Source organism: Tyto alba, unplaced genomic scaffold, assembly GCF_018691265.1.
Source record: "Tyto alba isolate M040663 unplaced genomic scaffold, T.alba_DEE_v4.0 Super-Scaffold_11, whole genome shotgun sequence".
NCBI lineage: Eukaryota > Metazoa > Chordata > Aves > Strigiformes > Tytonidae > Tyto > Tyto alba.
Window position 1 is genome coordinate 12286149 of NW_024881273.1, and position 19920 is coordinate 12306068.

A 19920-nucleotide genomic window follows, 5' to 3' on the forward strand; every position below is an offset into this window, starting at 1 on the left:
CTCATCTGGAGAGCTGCGGGGACCTTTGTCACAGCAGGGCAGGGAGCGGCACCCTCGGGGGAGTGCAAAGGTCTGATCCAGATGAGCCAGAGCAATGCATTACTACCTACACTCCAGACACAGAAGGTGGCAATCACCCAACACAACCCTCTGCACCTCTGAGCACCCTTCAAAGATGAAACACATCCAGGGAACATCCAAGGGACCCTGCATGCAGCTGCCTGTGCCACCCAGAGCCCTGCTGAGGTCTGGAGCATCATCCTGTGCCCTCCCCTGCTCACACCCCCAGCCTTCCTGCTGCCTCCAGCTTAATCATTGCCCTGGTGTCTGGCAGGCAGAGCTCTGTCTGGCCTCTCCCAGCTTGTTTGCTGTTGCTCCAAGGTTAGGCAGAGCGAAGGGCAGCGGTGACACATGGCACTGCTGGCAGATGCTGTACCCTGCCAGTGCCCTGCCCAGGCCAGGCCAGCACATCCCTCACCCTCTGCTGATGCGAGCCCCCAGGGTTCTGCCAATGGTGCCACACACCTCATGGTGACAATTTTACCTCCCCAAACCGTGTTTGTCCCCAAAAAGCATGTCAGCACTGAGCAGCCTCTGTGGAATGTGGGTTTCAGCCAAGCCAGCGTGGTGATGCCACATCCCTGCCCAGCCACGCAGCGGGTGGGCTCTGCGGCAGGGCTGGCGCTGGGGCCACGAAAGCAAACAAAGGGTTGGTCTGCCCGTGCCCACGCCAGCACTGCCCACAGTCCAGGCAGAGCGAACAAGAGCACTCCTTGTGCAGGGTGGGCGGCATGGGTTTGTGTCCCTGCCAACCTCCTCCTGCAAGCCTCACACCCCCTGGCCACCCACCGGGTGTGGGGCAGGACCATGGGGACAAACTGGCTGGGCTCCACCCTGCACCTCTGCCAAGCCACTGCCACCCCAGCCCAGAAACTCCCAGGAGCGGTGGGATGTCAGTGGTGGTGAGCTCCAAGCAGTGGTGGGCTCCCAGTGCTGGTGGGCTCCCAGGGGGTTGCAGCCAGCCAGGGCAGTGCCACAAAGCCCACCCAGCTGGCCCAGTCAGGAACCTACCCTTTCCCCAGCCCCTCCCTCCCCCCCCCACCCCAACAAGCCAGGCTTTCTCTTTCCAAAAGACAGCACAGCCATCCAGCTTGGCAGGGTTGGGCTGAGCACCAGCCAGTGTCCCCAGGCAGGGAGGAGCAGGCTGTACTGGAAACACCTGGGGGGAGAGGAGTGTTGGGCCCCGGGCTGGCAGCAGCAGGGCACCAGCGAGCTGAAGAGCTCAGTGCACCACCGCTGCTGCTGCAAGTCAGCAGTGCAACAGTTAAGACTGGTTTTGAGGGGAAAGAAGAGGGCTGTGTGCCCCCTGCGCTGCCCTTACGTAACCTGCCAGGATAAGCAAGAAGTAACATGGGAATCCCGGAAAACCCAGGGTGGAGGGAAGAGGCGTACCTTGGCAGGGGAGGAGATGGCTGTAATTTTATTTGCAGCACCCTGAAGTCATCTACTAACACAGGCACTCTTTCCAAGCCCCTGTCCCTGCAGACCAGGCAGTTCCTGCAGCAGCCCCGGTGCTTACGCAGCTGCCGCCTGGCAGCACGGCCACCCGTGGGACGCCAACACAACGACAGGCTTGTTCCAGGTCGGCGGCGCCAGTCCCAGCCGAAACCCCAGCCTAGAGCCACCCCAGCACGCTGCGAAGAGGCCAGCGGGCTCCTCGCTCACCTTCCTCGATGCCCAGGGGGTTGCAGAAGACGAACGATGGGGATCTGCATCCCAAACGGGGTGCCCCAGTGCTCCCCCGCTGCTGGAGCTGGGCCAGCCCTCCACACTGCAGCCAGCCCCAAAACAGTGTGGAGCCTCAAGCCAGGATGCAGGAGGTTGTTCCCAGCACCCTGCAAGCTTGGCAGGAGGAACCAAATGGGGCTGGGGGTTTCCTGGCACTGTGACATTAATGTGCTGCCCTGGGGCCTCTGCCACACTTGGTCTGTCTGTCCTCCCTGTCCCCTTCCCTCTGTCCCATCAGCTGTATGGTGAGGAGGAGCGGTACCCAGACAGAGCTTGGCACGGGGTGCTGCACCATCCCTATGATGCTGTGGGTGGGAGGACCGCTCAGTTCTGGGGAGGTGGGTCCCCATCCTGGCTGAGGTCCCTGGCTCCTCTCCACTGCTCCAAGACAGTGACACCGCTGCCCTCCTCTGCCACGCACCCAGGGCTGCCCTTGGCCAAACCCACATTCTGGCAGGTGGGCAGTGCCTGCACCTTCCCCAGAGTTGCAGGTTTCCCAGTTCCCAGCAAGGGCTCGTACAGGATTGCAGGCTCAAAGTGCTGCCCCATCCCCAGTACAGGCACTTCTCAGTGGCATCTGCATTGGCACACATCCTCCTCAAGGCTCCTGGGGCTCGGCAGGGCAGGGGGGACCTGGCTGTCTCCCCCACACCCCACACTGGGCTCTCAGGACCTGGCTGGTGCCCATCACTGGCATACCTGGCTGCAGAGCTCATGGGTGAATAGCAACAGCAGAGTCCAGCCAGTGCCACCTCCCAGCTGCCAGCTCTGCCGGGCACGGGGGCAGCTCCCTGGGGTGCCCAGGCCAGGCAGCCACGATCCCACGGGGCCACCTGGCCCTGTCCCATGGTCAGCACAGCCCACGGGTGCAGCAGGGGACCTTAGGAGATGACACAGGAGCACTTTCTGCAGCAGGGGCAGCACTTGCAGCAGCCGCATCGCCTGCCAGCCTCCCACTCTTGGCCCTGGGGTGGCCTGTCCAAGGTGACGGTGTAGAAGGAGTCAGGCGACTCCCTGTTGGTCATCCTCAGGCTGGCATAGGGGTTGTAGGGACGGGACCAGGACTTCTCTGTGGAAATGGTTGGGCTGTTCCAGCTGCCAGCGGGATCTGGCTGCTCCTTCACGCCATAGGTGGGCACGGCTGCAGGGTTGGCGATGACCGTGGGCTTGTCCTTCAGGTAACGAGTGATGAAGCTTTGCTGGAACTGGTCCCGTGGGATGTTGACACTGGCATAGGGGTTCTCCAGGCTGACGCCATGATCCATCTCCCTGCTCTTTGTCAACATGCGTGGCCCGGCTGGCATTGCCCACCTCCTGTGAGACAGAGACCCTGTTAACCTGGGGTGCTGGGGGTGTCAGTGCTGGGCTTGTTTTTACAGCACAGGGAAGGGATCCCCAGCAAACCTCACTGCTTTGGGAGCAGGGTGTAGAGCTGTGCTCCCCCCTCCCTGTCAGCCTCAGAGGACTCTGACATTCAACCTATACACTTTGGCCGTGTGGCCCTGATGGCAGAGCTGGGAGGGGAGGCAGGAGAGGGTGACGCCTGGACAGGGAGACATGGGGGTGGGCAGGGTGCTGGGGGGCAGGAGGGGGTGCTGGATGGGAGATAGGGTGCAGGTAGAGCAGTGGGGTGGGGTAGGAGCTTCTGGGGAGGTAGGAGCTTCTGGGGGAGACAGGTCGCAGAGGTGGGAGGCAGGCACTGCGGAGAGGAGGAGGGAGAAAAGGGGTGTGCGGGGAAGGAGAGGCAGAGGCAGGGGAAGGATGAGACAGGACAGGGACAGTAGGTAGAGGGGCAGGGGACAGGGCAGGCTGGCGGGGAAGAAGGGGAACCGGGGCGAGGGGACAGGGGGAGGGGGGCAGGCAGGGGAAGGCGGGCGGGCAGGGCGTGGGGTGGGCCGGGCAGGCAGAGGGGGGTAAGGGAAGGGGCGAGGGGAGCTGGCAGGGTGGGGGCAGCGGGTCGCTCCCGGCACTCACCGACGGCGGGGCTCCGGCCGGCTGCGGGGCCGCTCTGCGCCGGCTGCGCTTCCTCCTGCACGGCCCGCCCCGGCCCGGCACCGCCCCGGCCCGCCCCGGCCCCCGGCCCCCGGCACCCACCGCCCGGCACCCACCGCCCGGCCCCCGGCACCCACCGCCCGGCACCCACCGCCCGGCCCCCGGCCCCCGGCACCCACCGCCCGGCCCCCGGCCCCCGGCCCCCACCGCCCGGCACCCACCGCCCGGCCCCCGGCACCCACCGCCCGGCCCCCGGCACCCACGGCCCGGCACCCACCGCCCGGCACCCACCGCCCGGCCCCCGGCACCCACCGCCCGGCCCCCGGCCCCCGGCACCCACCGCCCGGCCCCCGGCCCCCAGCACCCACCGCCCGGCCCGCTCCAGCACCCAGCACCCGGCACCCACCACCCCGGCACCCACCACCCCTGCCCAGCCCCAGCACCCGGCACCCGGCACCCACCGCCCTGGCACCCAGCACCTGGCACCCACGGCCCGGCACCCACCGCCTGGCCCTCCCCGGCACCCACCGCCCGCCACCCACTGCCCAGCACCCGCCGCTGGGCACCCGGCACCCACCGCCCTGGCCCGCCCCGGCACCCGGCACCCGGTACCTGGCACCCACTGCCCAGCACCCATCACCCTGGTGTGGCATCCAGCACCCAGCACCCGGCACCCACCGCCCCAGCTCCCGGCCCTTGGCCCCCACTGCCTGGCCCCCACCGCCTGGTACCAACCACCCTGGCCCAGCACCCAGCACCCACCCGGCACCTGCCACCCACCCGGCACCCAGCACCCACCCAGCAACTGGCACCCACCGCCTGGCACCCACCGCCTGGCCTGGCACCCAGCACCCACCGCCTGGCACCACCCTGGCCAGCCCCGTCTCCCAGCACCCACCACCCGACACCCAGCACCCACCACCCGCCCCATCCTGCACCCACACTGGACACTGGAACCAAGCAGGGAGCACAAGGAACTGGGCACCAGTACGAGGCACTGGGCACTGGCACTTGCACTAGCACTGAACAGGGTTACTGGACAGGGAGCACTGGGCACTGGACGGGGACACTGCACAGGGGGGCACTGGCACCAGTACTGGAGAGGGGTATTGGGCTCTGGACAAGGGCAGGGGGCATTGGGCAATGGGAACTGGGCACTAGGCAGAGGCACTGGGCACTGGGAAAGACCACCAGTACCGAGCATCTTGTGCCAGGCACCAGCATTAGCCACTGGTACCAGCCATTGGGCACTGGCTCTGGCACCAGGCAGTGGAAACCAGCACCAGCATGGGTACTGGTATTATGCACTGGAACCAACACCACACGCTGTGCAGCAGGCACCACAGAGCAGGCACTGGTATCATGCACTGGCACCACCACCAGGACCAGGCACTGACACCAATATAGGCACCAGTATCACCCACTGGCACCAGCACCAGCGCTGCATGCAGTTTAACCCAAGCAACCTGGTATGTGCCTGGGTGTCAGGAGGATCTGTGTGGTGGGATGTTGGCTGGGATGTGTACCTGTGCCCACCAACAGAGCCTTTTCCGGGATAGGTTTGGGGAGGTTACCCCCAGCCTGACCTCCAGAACCCCGTTGGAAACGCACGAGGCTGGATAGAGTGAGGGACGCGGCTGGCGCAAGGGCAAGGAGAGGGATGCTGGCACATGTGCCAGTCCCTGGGACCAGAAGTTCTGCAAGAGGAAAGATGTAAATTTTCAGCAGCCTCCACCTGTGACCAGGCAGGAGAGATCCTGTGCGAGCCCCAGCCCTCAGTCCTTCTCCTGCGCAAGGGTTTTTGGAATATCCCAACTGAAAACCCAGCCTAGAGGCCAGGCCCCACTCACCATCACAAAGCCAATGTTCCTGTCCCCACCATCACCAGCTGCCAGCGCTCCTTCGGTTCCTTGGTGCTGCCTTGTCCCACTCACAGGTACCTGCTGGGCCTGTGGAGGGGCTCTGGGGCACCATCAGCCCCACCAGGACAGCAGGAAGGGCTGCAGGCAGGGCGGCGCTGCCCACAAGCTCCCCAGGCTCGTGGCTTCCCACCAGCAAGAACACCAGTGCTGATGGAGCTGGGCCCAACACCAGCATGGGGACACAATGTCCCCGACCACCAGAAGCCATGGCTGTTCCCAGCCTTGCCCGCAGCCCTGTGGGCCTTGGCCACCCCCCTGCAGCCCCTCTGCAAGTGGCTGTTCCTCTGGTGTCCCCTCCTGCCACCCCTCCACAGGGTCAAGGGCTTGGACACAGCCCCGGCATGCCTGCCCTGTGGCTCCGGTTGTGGCTGGCAGGAGATGGCCATCCCCGGTTGGATGTAGATCAGAGCAAGAGCTGAGCTTTGGGGGGGCAGGGGGGACCGGGGGGACCAACCTGCCAGCCAGGGTGGCTGCGTGGAAGGCGGCACAGGAACATCCCAGCCCCACATCCAGATCTAGCATCTTCCTCCGGTGCAGAGGGAGGGACCAGCCTGTGTCCCCCCAGTGCTGGCGCATCCCCAGGGAAGCTGCAGGGAAAGCTGGAAGGTGCAGGGACAATGCGAGATGCCGCCAGCCTGGCCCAGGGAAACAAGGCTTGGTGGAGACAGGGCACTGCCACAGCTTCCCTGATCCGCCCTGCCCTGGGCAGGACAGCCACGTGTCCCCTGTGTGTCCCCTGTGGGTCATTCTGCTGAAGGCTGTAGGACTTTAGTCTTCTCAGGAGGGTCTTTTCTGCTGGGTGACCACAGCCAGCCCTGTCAGGGGCTCTAGTGCACAATGTCCCTGCTTCTGGGTGCTTGGGGACAGGGTGGGTTTTGCTTCCCACAAGCAGTTCTGTGCAGCAACCTGTCCCTCCCGGGAGCCTTGGGTGTGCTGGGGACAGGGCTGTGCACGTGGAGCCGGGGCAGCCTGGGGACAGGCACAAGGCAGAGGGTGCCCCAAATTGCTGCTGAATCCTCCTGGGATTGAATTACATTTCCTGCAGCACTTTGCAAAGGGAAAATCTGCTTCCTTCTGGCCATTGCAGCAGAAAACTACATTTCTCACCTGCACTGAGGAGCTGGGGCTGCACAGGTTGGCCAGATCCTGCTCACAGCGGTGCCCACCACTGCCCTGCCCACCCAGCCTGGTGGCAGGTGAGTGGGGACACTGGGCTGGGAGCTGCACCCTTGGCACCCATGGAGCAAGCAGGAGAGTTCCAGTGGGTGATGGGACTCTGCCTGGCCCTGGCAGCACTGTCCCTGTGATGGAGGATGGATGCTGGTGGGTGCTGAGCTGATGGGGCACCCAGTGATCAGAGTGCCCTGCCACCAGCACCCTGCCTGCAAGCCCCAGTATCCCCTGCCTGCCCTCTATGGCCCACTGGGCTTGCAGTTCCCAAAGTGTGGTTTGCCCTGTAAAGAGAATCAGTGGCCTCCCAGGAGGTGGAGTGAAGGCAAGAGGGAGGCCTGGGTTTTTTTTTGAAGAAGCTGTGAGGTCAAACCCTCCTCTGATCAGCTCTAGCAATGGGAGAGGGGTCCTGTGCAGCTCTGTGCCTCAGTCTCCTCACTGAGGTCTGAGAATAGGGGTGCAGCAGAGCATGTGCCATGCATAACCAGCATCACAACACCCAGCTCTTGGATTTTGAAAGCTGCAAAACATCTGCACGGACACCCTTAGGGCCTCTCTGCTCCCACAGGGTCACCCAGAGGAGATCCACCAGCAGCCCCTGTTCCTTCACTGGGATTCACTACTGCCAGGTTATCCCATCTTGAGCTGTGTCCCCACAGAAAAACTCATATATTTTGCTAAGCAGGCATAAAAAAAGAGGCAGCATCCTCCCAGGTGTCCTGCCATAATGCCAGCCCTGCCTGCCGGTGCATGGTATGTCCCTGCTCACGCAGGGGATGTCGCTGTGGCACTCTCCAGCAGAGAGTTTCTCTTCCTCCCAGCGCCTCAGGACTTGCTCATTTTGGCTTTTTGCCCCAGATTTCCATGTGCAGCCCTATTCATAAGCAGCTCTGCACACAGGGAGCTGTGAGGCTGCACGCCAGGCACAACTCAGGTCTGGGGGGATCCCGAAACCCTGCAACAGCACCCTGTGTCCTCGGTGCCTTCCTCCTCCCAAAAGGGCTCCAAAGTGAAGCTCACCTCACTAGCACCTCTGAGCTTTTTAAGTTAGGGACATCCCACATGCCTCTGCCAGGGGCTGGAGACCCTGCACAACCTCTCCAAACAGGCTGTTAGCTTTAATCTGAAGTGCCTCCATCCCGGCTGATGTCCCTCCCTGGCATCTCGCCGCAGCAGCTCCCATCTCACAAGCACCTCCTGGACAATCTCATTCCCCGCAGGCTCTGGCGCCAGCTCTGCAGCAGCTGGGATGATTACAGTCTCATCTCGGGAAAGCCCTTCCAGCCTCCGCTCTTGGTCTGGATCTGCCCGCTTTCTCCTTTCCAGCCCCAATTTCCTGATGGCTAATTTGTTCTTGGGCCAACAGCGTCTTTAATAGCTCCTTTCCTTCTGGCTGTGGAAGCAGCAGGGATGTACCTGGAACCGGTCTGGCAGCGAGGGCTGCAGCAGCAGCACTTACAGCCCCACTGGTGGGGATTGGGTTAACCCAGGTCCTCTGGCAAGGAAAAGGAACAGGAGCAACTACATCCTCTGTGGACCCTATGAGTTCCTATAAGGCAGCCACCATGGCACCTGTCATTTGGGCTGCTGCCTAAAGGCAAGGTGTCCCCAAAAGCTGATGAATACAGAGTCACAGCAGCATCTCCCCTTCCTCCTCAAAGCTCACCAGCCCCGTATCAGCCTCAGGGAGCTTCAACCTTCTTCTCCCATGTCATGGACAAACTCCTGAGCACCGGGGCTGGGGAGGGCACTACCACCAGGGCTGAGGTCCTGGGCCCTCCTGGGATTTGCTCATCTCCCTGGGGGCACTTCTACCCAGCTGCAGATAACTCCCATGGGAGCAGGGTCTCCAGCAGTTGGGTCCATGGAAGAAGTTACAGCTGAGCTTGCTTTCTTCTGACAGAAGCTGAGAACATGGAGGGGGAGTCGGTGGAGGCTCTGGCACATCAAGAGCCCACAGGGACACCCTCTCCCAGGCTGCTGGCGACCTCAGTGATGACACAGAGAGTCCTTGTCCCAAAAGGCTCTGGAAGCAGAGACCCTATAAATGCCCCAAGTGCAGCAGGGACTTTGCACAGAGCTCCCACCTGCAAATCCACATGGGACAGTGCCCCTACAAATGTCCCACCTATGAGGATGGCTTTACTGAGACCTCCATCCTCATCAAGCACCAGTGCACTCTCGTGAGGGCCCATACCTGTGCTCCCAGCGGTCCCTTCAACCTCAGCACTGGCCTCCTGCAGCACCAGTGGGCACACATGGGCGCTTCTGTCAGACAGGGGACACATCCAGCCTCAGCCTCCACAATGTGTGGGGCAGCTGGTGTCAGTGGGGTCCATCCTCCAGAAATGGGGCATCTTGGAAATGTGTTTTTTATCTGTAAAGGGAGCTGGGAAGGAGAACACCCATGAGAGAGGAAGGTTGTCATCACACGTGACCAGCAAACACACTCAGGGAGGTGAGGACGCTGAGAATGGTTGCCCCAGCTGCTCTGGAAGTGCCCCAGGAGCTGTGCCCATCACCGTCCCTCGCTGCCTGCAGAGCATAGCAGCATCAGGCAGACCTGCAGCCATGCAGCTTTGGACCCTCAGGCACTGAGGATCATCCTGCTGTCCCCTTCAGACTGACAGGATGGACAGCCCCAGCTCCAGGCTGCACGCCGTGGGCAGGAGGTGGCTCAGGGCTCACATCTACCCACTGGCAGGGCACAACGGGCACCAGCTCCTTCCCTGGAGTCCTCCAGTCCCCACAGATGGAGGTAAAGAAGTCCTTCAAATTCAGCATTATTTCCCAGGAGGGAAATTCAGAGGGTGAAAGCCTAAATCTGCCCCTTTCAGCATTGAAAAGCATCATTCCCTGTTCCTTGTCCCCCCATCCTGCCAGATCCAGGGAAGGAAGTTTAGGCACGGCAGAGTCATTTGGCGTTTGTCCATCCAGTGCAGGCAATGGGCAGACCTGTGGCAGCGCAGCCCCAGCCGAGGAGATTTACCACCAACCCAGGAGCAGCAACTCCTAATCTGGAGCCTGAAGATCAGACATTTCATTTCTTGTCAATATACAACTCTGAACTGAGCTCCAAGAGCATGACCCACAGTCTCACATGGCTCCTTGGAGGATTTAGAGATGATGTAGAATCCTCAGCTGGAAAAGCTGCTGCACCAGAGCCCAAGCTGCTGTTCTGGAATTGTCCCATGTGGGAGTCGCTATGCTGGGAGCCAGCATTCACTTTGGAGCTGTGCACCCCTTGAATAAATGGAGAGCCGAACCAATGCACAGCTATTTGTTGTTTAAAACCAGCTAGTTTCCTGCAATTGTTTGCAGGGAAAAAAAAAAAATTCAACAGAAAAAAAACAACCAAAAGCTCAATGCCCACCCAGACAATGTCCTGTGCTAGAAGTGATGGAGAGGGAGGTCCTCATGAGATGCCATGGAGCTTCCAGAGAAACATGCTCTGGCTCTGTACAGCCCAGAAGACAACCTCTGTGATTTGAGGAGGAACCTGAGAAAACCTAACCTTCATTTTCCTTTTTTTTTTTTTTTTTCCAACTGACCTGTGAGCTCGCTTACAGCCCATACTGCCTCCCAGCAGCCCAAAAATGAGGGGCCAGACCCACAGAGGGGGCCAGGGCCCCGGGTCCCGGTGTGGGCAGCTGATGGCAGGTCTGGAGCCCAGCAGGTGTTGCAGCCGTAGAGCAGCCCCAGCTGTGGGACACGCAGCCAGGAGGGAAGTACTGGGCTCAGCAATTCCTGCAAGAGCCATCCATAAAAGAACTTGGGTCTTGGCAGCAGCACCATGGCAGGGTACCCACAGCCCCCGATCCTGCATGACTGAACACAAGTTTTAGGATTTTTTGCAGGATACCAGCAACTACAGCGATCCTATGGGATCCCTTAACTCACTGGTGCTTCACCCACAATAAAAGGGGCATTTATTTTGCTTACAAACAAACAAACAAAAACAACAAAGAAACAGACAGCCACAAGCATGTGTCACTACTGGGTGTCTTTCCCCTGGGGACTGGCATGAGCGTGGCATCAGGGTCCCTGGAGCTTCCCCAGCCCCAGCTCCTCACAGGGCTTCTCCCAGTCACCAGGACACAAAAACTCGTGGACAGGTCGTCGTTTGCTGATTATTTCCCTTTGCCTCCCGGGGAGCCGCAGTGCCACCATGCAGGCACATGAGGGTGATGATGCTCTTTCCAGCCCATCCGTAACGGAGGACGATGCAGAGTTGTGTTTCCTAGAGGGAAAGGTTTTGCAATCAGCTGGGGGAGCAGCTCAGGGAGAGCCTCCAACACAGCTGGCGGCTTCTCACCACACCTTGGTGGTACCAAAGACTTTTTTGAAGCTAAAGAGAGCTCATAGATGGCCGGTGTGTGAAAAGGGCACGGGGATGAGTTGGACCAGTGCAGTAATGGGAAGTCAGACCCCACTGTCAGACTGTGTGAAATAAAGCCAGATCAGTGGGATGATTTCTTTCCCACATCACAAGGCGCTCTCTGTGCGTCACACTGCTGTGAGAGGTCTTCTCCAAGGCATTTGCCTTAATTATCAGCTGCCTCCTCCTTAAAAAGCAGAGTAAGGCCAGGGGGGTATGGACCCCAAGACCATGGGGTGCCCAGGGAGCGGGAGGCATTAGTGGGGTAAGGGGAACCCCATGGGGTCAGTGCCACCAGGCACAGGGGCTCAGCTGGGCACCCAGCAAGTCTGGGGGAGGCGCTGGGGGCTGTGGGCGTGAGGGTGCTATGGAGGGCACCAGTGGTGCATCTCTGAGGGGTGATGTAGGGGGCACAGAGCGGCGCATGGGGACAAAGCTGCCAGGGATGGGGGATTTGGGGGCTCGTGGCAGCTGTAGGAGTTTGTGCCCCATGCCCTTTTGCCAGCACAGCCCTGTTTCCAGCACCCTGGCTGACAAACCCCAACATGGTACAAAATTCAGCTTGTGCCCCCAGGCCAGGCTGGCAGTCTGTGCTCAGCATCCCATCCTGTGGGTCACAGGGCTGAACCCGCTTTTCGATCCAGCCTGGTGCAGGCATGCAACCTGGCAGCCCCAAGGCCGTGCCCCATTCCACGGGGCCTTGGCACCCACGTGTGCCCTGTGTCCATGTGAGGAATTGCAGCCCTGCACTGCTCATCTCCAGGTAGCCTGACTGTGGCCTGCAATTTTTCTCAATTCTTGGTTCCCTCTTAGGGAAAGTGATGCATCCCAAAGGGTGGCAGCAGCTTTTAAAGCCAAAATGAAGACTGGAAATGACCTGCAAAAGCTGCTCAGTGGGAGGGATTGCCTGCAGTGTCAGGATGTGTCCCATCACTTGGGTCAGCACGTGGGCTGCACACACCAGGGGGGCACTGGGCCACACACCCACCCTGCAGCAGGCCCAATCTTGCCCTTGGCGCTGGCTCCTGGCACTCAGCTCTGTACTGAGGAGTGGCACAGAATTCTCTGCAAAACTCCCCAAGGCTCTGATGCTTGCCCTGCCGCAAGAGCACATCCCCCCAAAAGGGTTGGCAGCTCCCCAGATCTGACAGGTTCCATCACCAGCTCCGTCCTGCACATGCTGCGTTCTCCCAGTGTGACACCTCAGCCACCCCGCAGGCCCGTGAGTCAGGGACAGGGACCCCGGGAGCACCACAGGGACGTGCAAAACACAGTGGGTGCTGTGAGCAGCTGGGGCACACGTGCACATGTAGTGTGTGCAGGTGCTGGGCACCCATCCGCCTGCCTGGGTCACCCATGTGCCTGTGGGAGGGATGAGGACATCGCAGAGGCACATTTCCAACGCCTGATGCCTTTGAGCTCCTCCAAGCCTACGCTGCATGTCATCCACGTACATGGGGGATGCTCAAGATGTGGCTGCAGAGCCCAAAGCCTTTCTAATTTAAGCCCCACTCTGCCCTGGCAAAGAGATGCTGCATTCCTCAAGGATACTGAGTGGGATAAATAATCTGGTGTCCAGGCTGGCACAGCCGGAACCGGCATCGCACACGTCGGCCAGCACCTGGCCTGCTGCCTGCCTCTCCCCGGGCTCATGCCGGCCACAGGAACCAGGAGAGAAGCTGGTTTCCTTATCGCCCTCCCACACTCACCCTCCATCCCTCTCCCCTGCGGTTCCCCAGCCTGGCTGGCCTCCGGGTCACGCCGGGGCTTGGCAGCAGTGCGGGGGAAGCGTGCATTGTGGCTGCCCACTGCGGCCCGGCTGGAGGAGAAAGCAAGGATTTCCTGGCCCGGAGCAAGTCCTTCCCGTCTCCTCCCAACAGCTGAGCACTTCGGGGATGAGGGTGGGCTGTTCCCGATGGACTTTGTACTGGGAGCCAGTGGCTGCCCCTGCATGGAACTGCCGCTGAACGTGCAAGCAATCAGGAGGCAAGCACAGAGCCAGGGCACTTTGGTTGACACCATCCCCCTGTGCCAAAATGTGCTCCCCTAGCTCTGTCCTGCCCCTGCGCAGAATCCTTGCTCAGGCAGAGCCTCCAGCCAGCATGGAGATGTCCTCCTCTGCACCCTCAGTGCTTTGTGCATCCTCACCTGCAATGTGCCACGGGGGTGGGGAAGGGCAGTTCACCCAGTGCCAACCTCATCCCAGCACCCATGGCAGGTCAGTGCTGTGGGATTTGTGTCCAATGGGCCATAACCTGCAGTTCCCTGCTCAGAGCCAGGCAGCGGCAAACAGCCCAGGATGTCTTCCAAGGCTAAACACTCGCTCTCACACAGAGTCCTGGAAAATGGGCTGTAAGAGCCCCAGCTGGGGACACCTGGTTGGGCAGCTCAAGTGCATGGCCACAGTTTTCCCCCCTCAAATGTCATTTCTCCTTCCTGCAAAGGAAGAAGCCTGGTTGAGGCAGGGGCAGCTGCTGGCAGGCTCCCTGCACCGCTTTTGCTTTCGCTGCGAACAGCCGCGCTGGGTGATGCCGCAGCTTCCTCTGTGCCACAGATGCATGGAGATCTTGCACAGCACCTATACCTGCTGATGTTTTGGTTTGGCTTGGGTTGGGTTGGGCTGGGTTTTTTTTTTTTCCAGGACAAGGGGTTGATTTCCTGCTGTTTTTCCACAATTCAAAGTTTCCGGTCCCAGGGATGGCTACAGCAGAAGGGCTATCACCTATCTCCCAGCCTGGAGCATCCCCTGCACTTTGCCATTCTCCCTCTTTGGCCTGTGCCCCAGGATAAATCAGGGATGGCACCATCCAGCCCCTGGTGAAGGCTTTGCCGTGGCAGTCCAGGGATCCTCTGCCCACGGGGAGCAGGCAGACCCTACGCAGCACCCAGCTCCCAGCTAAGCCCTTGTCTCCGGCTCTCCCCCAGTGGAGGTCTGGTTTCTGTCCTGCCTTCTGCTTGTCCTCCCTCGCTTCAAACAGTCCCCGTTTGTTTGGCTCTTGCTGCCGGCTGGAGCCGGGGCCGCGTGCCTGGGCCGCCTGTGCACAACGGCTCCTTGTTCGCTGCCTCCCTCCCTGCTCACCCCTCGCCTGCTTTAGCAATTATCCCAATTAGCCATGCCCTCTCCTTGCTCCCCAGCTGCACCCTCGTCCCTCCTGCTCTACACCAGTGACAGCAGCGCTGCTGACTGCAAGGGGCCACCTCCAGGCCAGTGGGACGTGGGCACCAGGGCGATGGCTGCCATCTTCCTGGGTGGAAAACAGACAGGTTGTGCAAAGTCCAGGTGCTTAGGGCCTGTGCTGGATCCCAGGACTCTTTAAATCTCTTTGGGGTTGGAGGAGGATGAAGAAGCTGTGCCTGGACCTGCAGCTCCCGGGGTGCCTGCCCTGTGCCGCTGGCATCTGCCTCTGCTCCTTCAACTCACCTTGGGGGTGCTGCCCGTCCTGCCCCAGCTGCACAGGGTGCTTCCCCTGCCTCGGTCCCTGGCAACGTGGGTGCAGCGAGCTGGCTTCCTGCAAGCCACGGCCCACGTGCCACCGCGGTGACACTGTCCTCCCACGGCCGCCAGCTCGGCAGGAGCCTGGGGCGGGAGGTTGAAGTTTCCACCCGCTGACGCAGGCTGGAGCAGCCACACGGCCCCATGGAGGGTGGACTTTCCGCAGCAGTTCCCAGCAGGGCCGTGTTTTGGGGCCACCTTCCTTCTGCCTTCCTGAGCCCACGGAGAAGCTGGGGCACAGCCCCTGGCAGGGTGCTGGGCGCAGGAGCACCCCAACCGGCAGACCCCAATGGGAGTAGCGGACCCATTATTCCCGCACCCTGGCAGTGGCTTGTACATCCCCCCAGATCTGAAATCCGGGGCAGGCAAACCCCCGTATCCTCTTCCCTGTGGCACAGGCCTGAGCCACGGCCAGCCCTGCCGCGGCCACTGCAGCATGGAGACAGTGTGGGCAGCCCCCGGGCAGGCTCCTGCCCGAACTCTGCCAGCAGCACCGCGCTGCAGCTGCATCAGGACACGGCACTTGAGTCGGGGCATCACCAGGCAGAGCGAACGATGGGGCTGCCACTCGCAGGATGGCTCTGAGCGCCCTGTCTCACACTGACAGCAGCCCCAGGCTCCCGGGGTTTGATCTTTGTCACTTGAGCTGGCCTGTCTGCTCCCATTTGTGTTTGCCATGCTGCCGAGGGATGCGAGTGCCGGGCTGGTGCAGCCTGGCAGCTCTGCGCCGGCACGCGGGCAGACGCCAGGCAAGCAGCCCCTGCACTGGTGCAGACCCTCCTTCACAGCTCTGCCAGGCCCAAACCCCCTGTGTAGATCAGGATCCTGCAGAAAGTCAGGGCCTGGGTGAGCCCTAGCAGGTGGGGGGCTCCCCAGAGACCCCTTCTGCTTTGCTGGGGGATGGCCCTCATCCTTGAGCCTGCACCCAAAACCGCACCTTCTTCCCCATCCATAGAACCATGATGGCTCCAGAGCATCCTGGAGGCTGGGTGGGTGCTCATCACCCTGCACAGATTCCTGTCCGCTGCCAGACCCACACGTTTCCCCAGCAGACAGGGACATGTCTCACGATGGTACAAGTCTCTCTGGTTGTCCCTTTTTTGTCCTGGGGACACAATTCTGTCCCTGATGGCACCCCAATGTCTCCCCCAGCAGTCTGGGAATGCTGGATTCCCTTCCAGAGTGGAGCACTGGTTTCTGTTATATGGATAGTCCTCACCTCCCCATGTCACGCTGGGGATGGAGCTGGCACTGGTGTGACCACTTGCTTCCCCACAGCCTGTATGGGAGCACTGGGCTGCATCAACCCCCTTGTTCCCAGGGGCCCCCCTCCAGCCCATGCACCAGGCAGGAGGGGCTCTCTGGAGGGACCAGCAAAGAGAGACAGGCCACAGGTCCTCCCACAGCATCCCAAGACAGCTCCTGGCACCAAATATATTGGCCACTCCCTTGGAGGACTGAAGAAATCAGGAAGAGGAAAGAGGTGATGGAAACCCCATGGCCATATGATGCTGTCAGCCCTGGGGAAATGTCTCCTGCAGCTGGTACAGCACACTGTCCCTGCCTCACGGAATGCAGCCCCCTCCCACGGACCCCCTGCCAAGGGCTCTGCATGACTCCTAGCTTGCACCCAAGGCGATGCTGGGGACTTCACCAGCTCCCACGTTTCCTTGTGCCTCCCCCACCTCCCCCACCCCTGAAACCGCCCGTCCTCAGGTCTGTAAGCCGCCTCTCTTCCCCCAGCTGAAGCTCTCCCCACCACACGCTCAGAGCAAGCGGTGGCTCAGCTCCCCGTGCTCAAACCGCAGTGAAGGAGCGCCTGCTCCGGCAGCCCCCGCGCACCCCGCAGCCACAGGAAGCTGCTGCTGTGCCGGAGCAGGAGCTGTGATGGGGGCAGCTCCCATCCGTGCACCCACACAGCTCCCCAGGAAGGTTACAGGCGTTCAGGGAAAACAAAATCCTTGGATCAACACCCAGATTCGCCCAGCTGACCTAGAAATGCAACCATGGTGCTCCGTATAAGGGCATCAATTGCCCAAGCGGAGCAGAAGGGATGGCAGGAGACCCAGGGGTGGCTGCCAGCTGCTGGGAGCAGGGATGGGGGAGCACATTGTGCCCCCAGGTCCTGCTGGTAGCCCTGGGACAGTCATGTTGGGACAGCAGGATCCCACCACCCCCAAGCATGGCCACAGCTTGATGTGCGAGGCTGTGTTCAGAGCAAGCGGGGGGCAGCAGCCAGGAGCCAGGCAGGGCTCAGCGGGTCCCATCCACTGAGTTTAGGGAAGTTTTCCTGAAAAAGCTGAAATTCTGCTGCAAAACCAAATTGCTGCTTCGGTGCTGGGCTGCTCTTTGGATCTGTGCCCCAGATGAGGCCGCACCCGGGAGAGACGAGCAGCAGCTTGGACACCTCTTCACTCAGGACCACCGTGCGCCCCACGGACAGGCATCCCGAAGGCACACGCTGCCGCCGCGCCGCCTCCTTCTCCCTGACCCAGTTTGTGTCTCGCCGCTGCATCCAGGCGAGCTGCGCTGTCAGGTTACAAACGCAGGCAGCACCAGGCTCTCCCAGGGAGCCAGCAAAGCAAACGCTAAATGTCACCACAATTACAAGGCGTTTGCCTCAGCCCCAGCACCGCCGGCACCAGAGCTGCTCCACCAGCCCTGCACCCACCCAACCTGGTGAAGGAGAGCTGGGAAGAGCGGCTCTATCCCTGTTCTGGTACACGCTCTGGTTTTCACTGAGCCACAAGTCCCTCAGGCTCTGTTAAACTCAGCATCATCTGGGCTGGATGAGAAGAGGGAAGGGCTTCTGCAGAGCTGTCGTTTCTATTTCTGGGCCATCCCTGTCCCGTTTTGCTTGGGCACAAGTTATTTTCTAAAGGACATGGGTCTTCCTTGTTCCCTCTCACCCCTGAAATGCAGCTCTGGGTCTCTGTGGTCACCCCCTGCCCAGGCCAGCAGCCCCCAGGGAGCTCCAGATCTCCCCACCAGCCCCTGCAAGCACTGCAGGACCACAAGGAAGTTCCCAATGTGACTGTGGTGCTGTTGTGGGTCAACAACAAGACATGAGATCCTCCTTGCCTTGGGAGTCCATGGCACTGTGTACACCTGGGGCTGGGGCAGGTGCAGACCCCAGATGAAGAAGGGGGCTCTCATGAGAGCAGGGGACCCCACTTGCCCTGCAGGGACTGCAGCTGGTCCCACTCCCACAGCGGAGTCCAACTCCCTGCCCAAAGCATGGCCAGCGTGTTGCTATGGACCTCGTTTAGGGGAGCTTTGAACATCTTCAAGGCTGGAGATCCCACCACCTTGCTGCACCCTGGCCCAGTGTTTGACCCTCAAAGTGAAAAAGCTTTTCCCTACTTATCTATAGGGGAAAACAGCTGGAATTTCCCACGTCCTGGCTTGTGGCTATTGATCCTCATCCTCTCTCCCTCCTCCCATGAGATAACTGTGGAGAGCAATAAATTTTCCATGAGTCTTCTTTTCTAGCATCTGAGCAACCCCTCAGGTCTGCAGGCAGGGAGCTGGTGGGGAGAGAAATGAAGGTCACTGCACCCCAGGAGAGAGGAGATGGTCCCTCTGGCCCTCCCACCTTGATCTCCCCCCAGCCCATGTGCACCCCTCCTCCTCCTTCCTGCCCTCCTGCCATCAGCACAGCACCACCGAGCTGGGCACCCACTTCACACCAATGGCGCCCAGAAGCAGCCACAGTAGTAATCACTAAACCAAATGAATAGTGAAAAGACTTATTATATCCCTTGGGATCTGGTGGGGCTTTAGGAACATCCATAATCTTCAAGCTGGACAGACCACCATGTGTGTAGTTCTGTCATGCCATAGAGTTTATAATTCTGATAATCTCAAGGTTTGTGCGTGGTAGCACATGGAAAAGCCACCGGCTTTAGACCACTTTGCAGACCTGAGCACTATTTTTCTCACAGTGGAGTCTCTGTAGAGGGCTGCAAGTCTAGAAACAAGCACATACAATCCCCCATCAATGCGTTAGGACTGTACTGCAAGAGCATCAATGTCAGGTCCTGACCACCACCAACCCACACACTTCTGCTGCTTCAAACAGCAACCAGAGCAACCAGCTCTGCAGCAGCTTAACTAACCAGCTGGCAACAAGTGACTCTGCTGGTTTCTTGGCAGATATTTTCATAGCATCTTTCCGTCAAAATGGTGTTTGCTCTGCCTGGGCAAGCTACACATCCCAGGAGCTGCAGACAACTCCTGCGATTGCTTTGGTGGTGCTGCACGGCAGATGCACAGTGTGAGAGCTGCCCTGCTCTCCTCTTCTGTGGTGTCTGCGCTGGGCTGCTGTGGGGGCTGATGCCACCTCAGCCAGGCCTGGAGGGTCTCAGCCTGGGAGGGTGGCGATCGTGGCACTTGTGATCCCTTCTCTTGGTGCTCTACCCCAGGAAAGAGAGACATCTTGAGGGGATGGAGCATGGCACGATGCAGCATGGAGAATGAAAAGACCTGATGTGGAGCATGGGTACCACATTTCCATCTCTCCCAGCCACACCGGGCTGGGTTGTCCCTCCGGCACCACAGAGCAGCCGGGCAGGTGCTGGCGCCGGTGCCTGGCCCGCCACAGACCTGCCAGTAAAGCTTCTCTCTGGAAAGCTGAAGATGAGCTCATATTTTTGTGGGTGAGTTATCTGTGTGATGAGTGATTCACCAGTGCAAAACAAGATCATTGCAAGAAACAGGCTGGATTTTGGAAAGAGCTGTTGAAGTGTGCAGTACCCGGTCAAACAAACTCTGTAATGAGCGCTGAAAGCAGTAAATAAAAGTGGCATGAGTCACTGCAAAAGCACCCCAGCTGCTGCTGCCAGAAGCATGGACAGAAAAGCACAATGCCAGGTGTGCACACCGTCGATGGGATCCAGGACGCGGGGCAGGAAGGGCTGGCACACGTGGAGCTGCTGGCTCACTCGGGTTGAGTGGACAGCAAAGACATGCGTGTCATCATGGTACAGGGTCAGCACCAAGTGAGGAAGGAGCTGTCCTGTTAGAATGGGTCCCTCTCCGCAAGAATTATAAATCCAGGACAATAAAATCCTGAGCATGCAGTTAGTTGGATGACCGAGCTGATGATGGCTGATGCAGATGATGAGGAAGAAAATTAGAGTCAAATCCTCTTCTGGCATCACCATTTATCTCAGTGG

The 19920-nt window shown here is 60.3% G+C and overlaps 1 protein-coding gene across 1 annotated transcript; it reads right to left on the reverse strand.

Annotated features, from left to right (window-relative positions):
- Nucleotides 1–1453: 1453 nt before the first annotated feature.
- CYSRT1 (cysteine rich tail 1) lies at nucleotides 1454–3817 on the reverse strand. The gene is made up of 2 exons (XM_042786817.1): nucleotides 3763–3817; nucleotides 1454–3102 (listed from the first exon to the last, which is right to left on the reverse strand). Exon 2 carries the CDS (start codon nucleotides 3090–3092, stop codon nucleotides 2670–2672), a length of 423 nt encoding a protein of 140 aa, XP_042642751.1. The 5' UTR covers nucleotides 3093–3102; nucleotides 3763–3817; the 3' UTR covers nucleotides 1454–2669.
- Between the last annotated feature and the right edge of the window lie 16103 nt (nucleotides 3818–19920).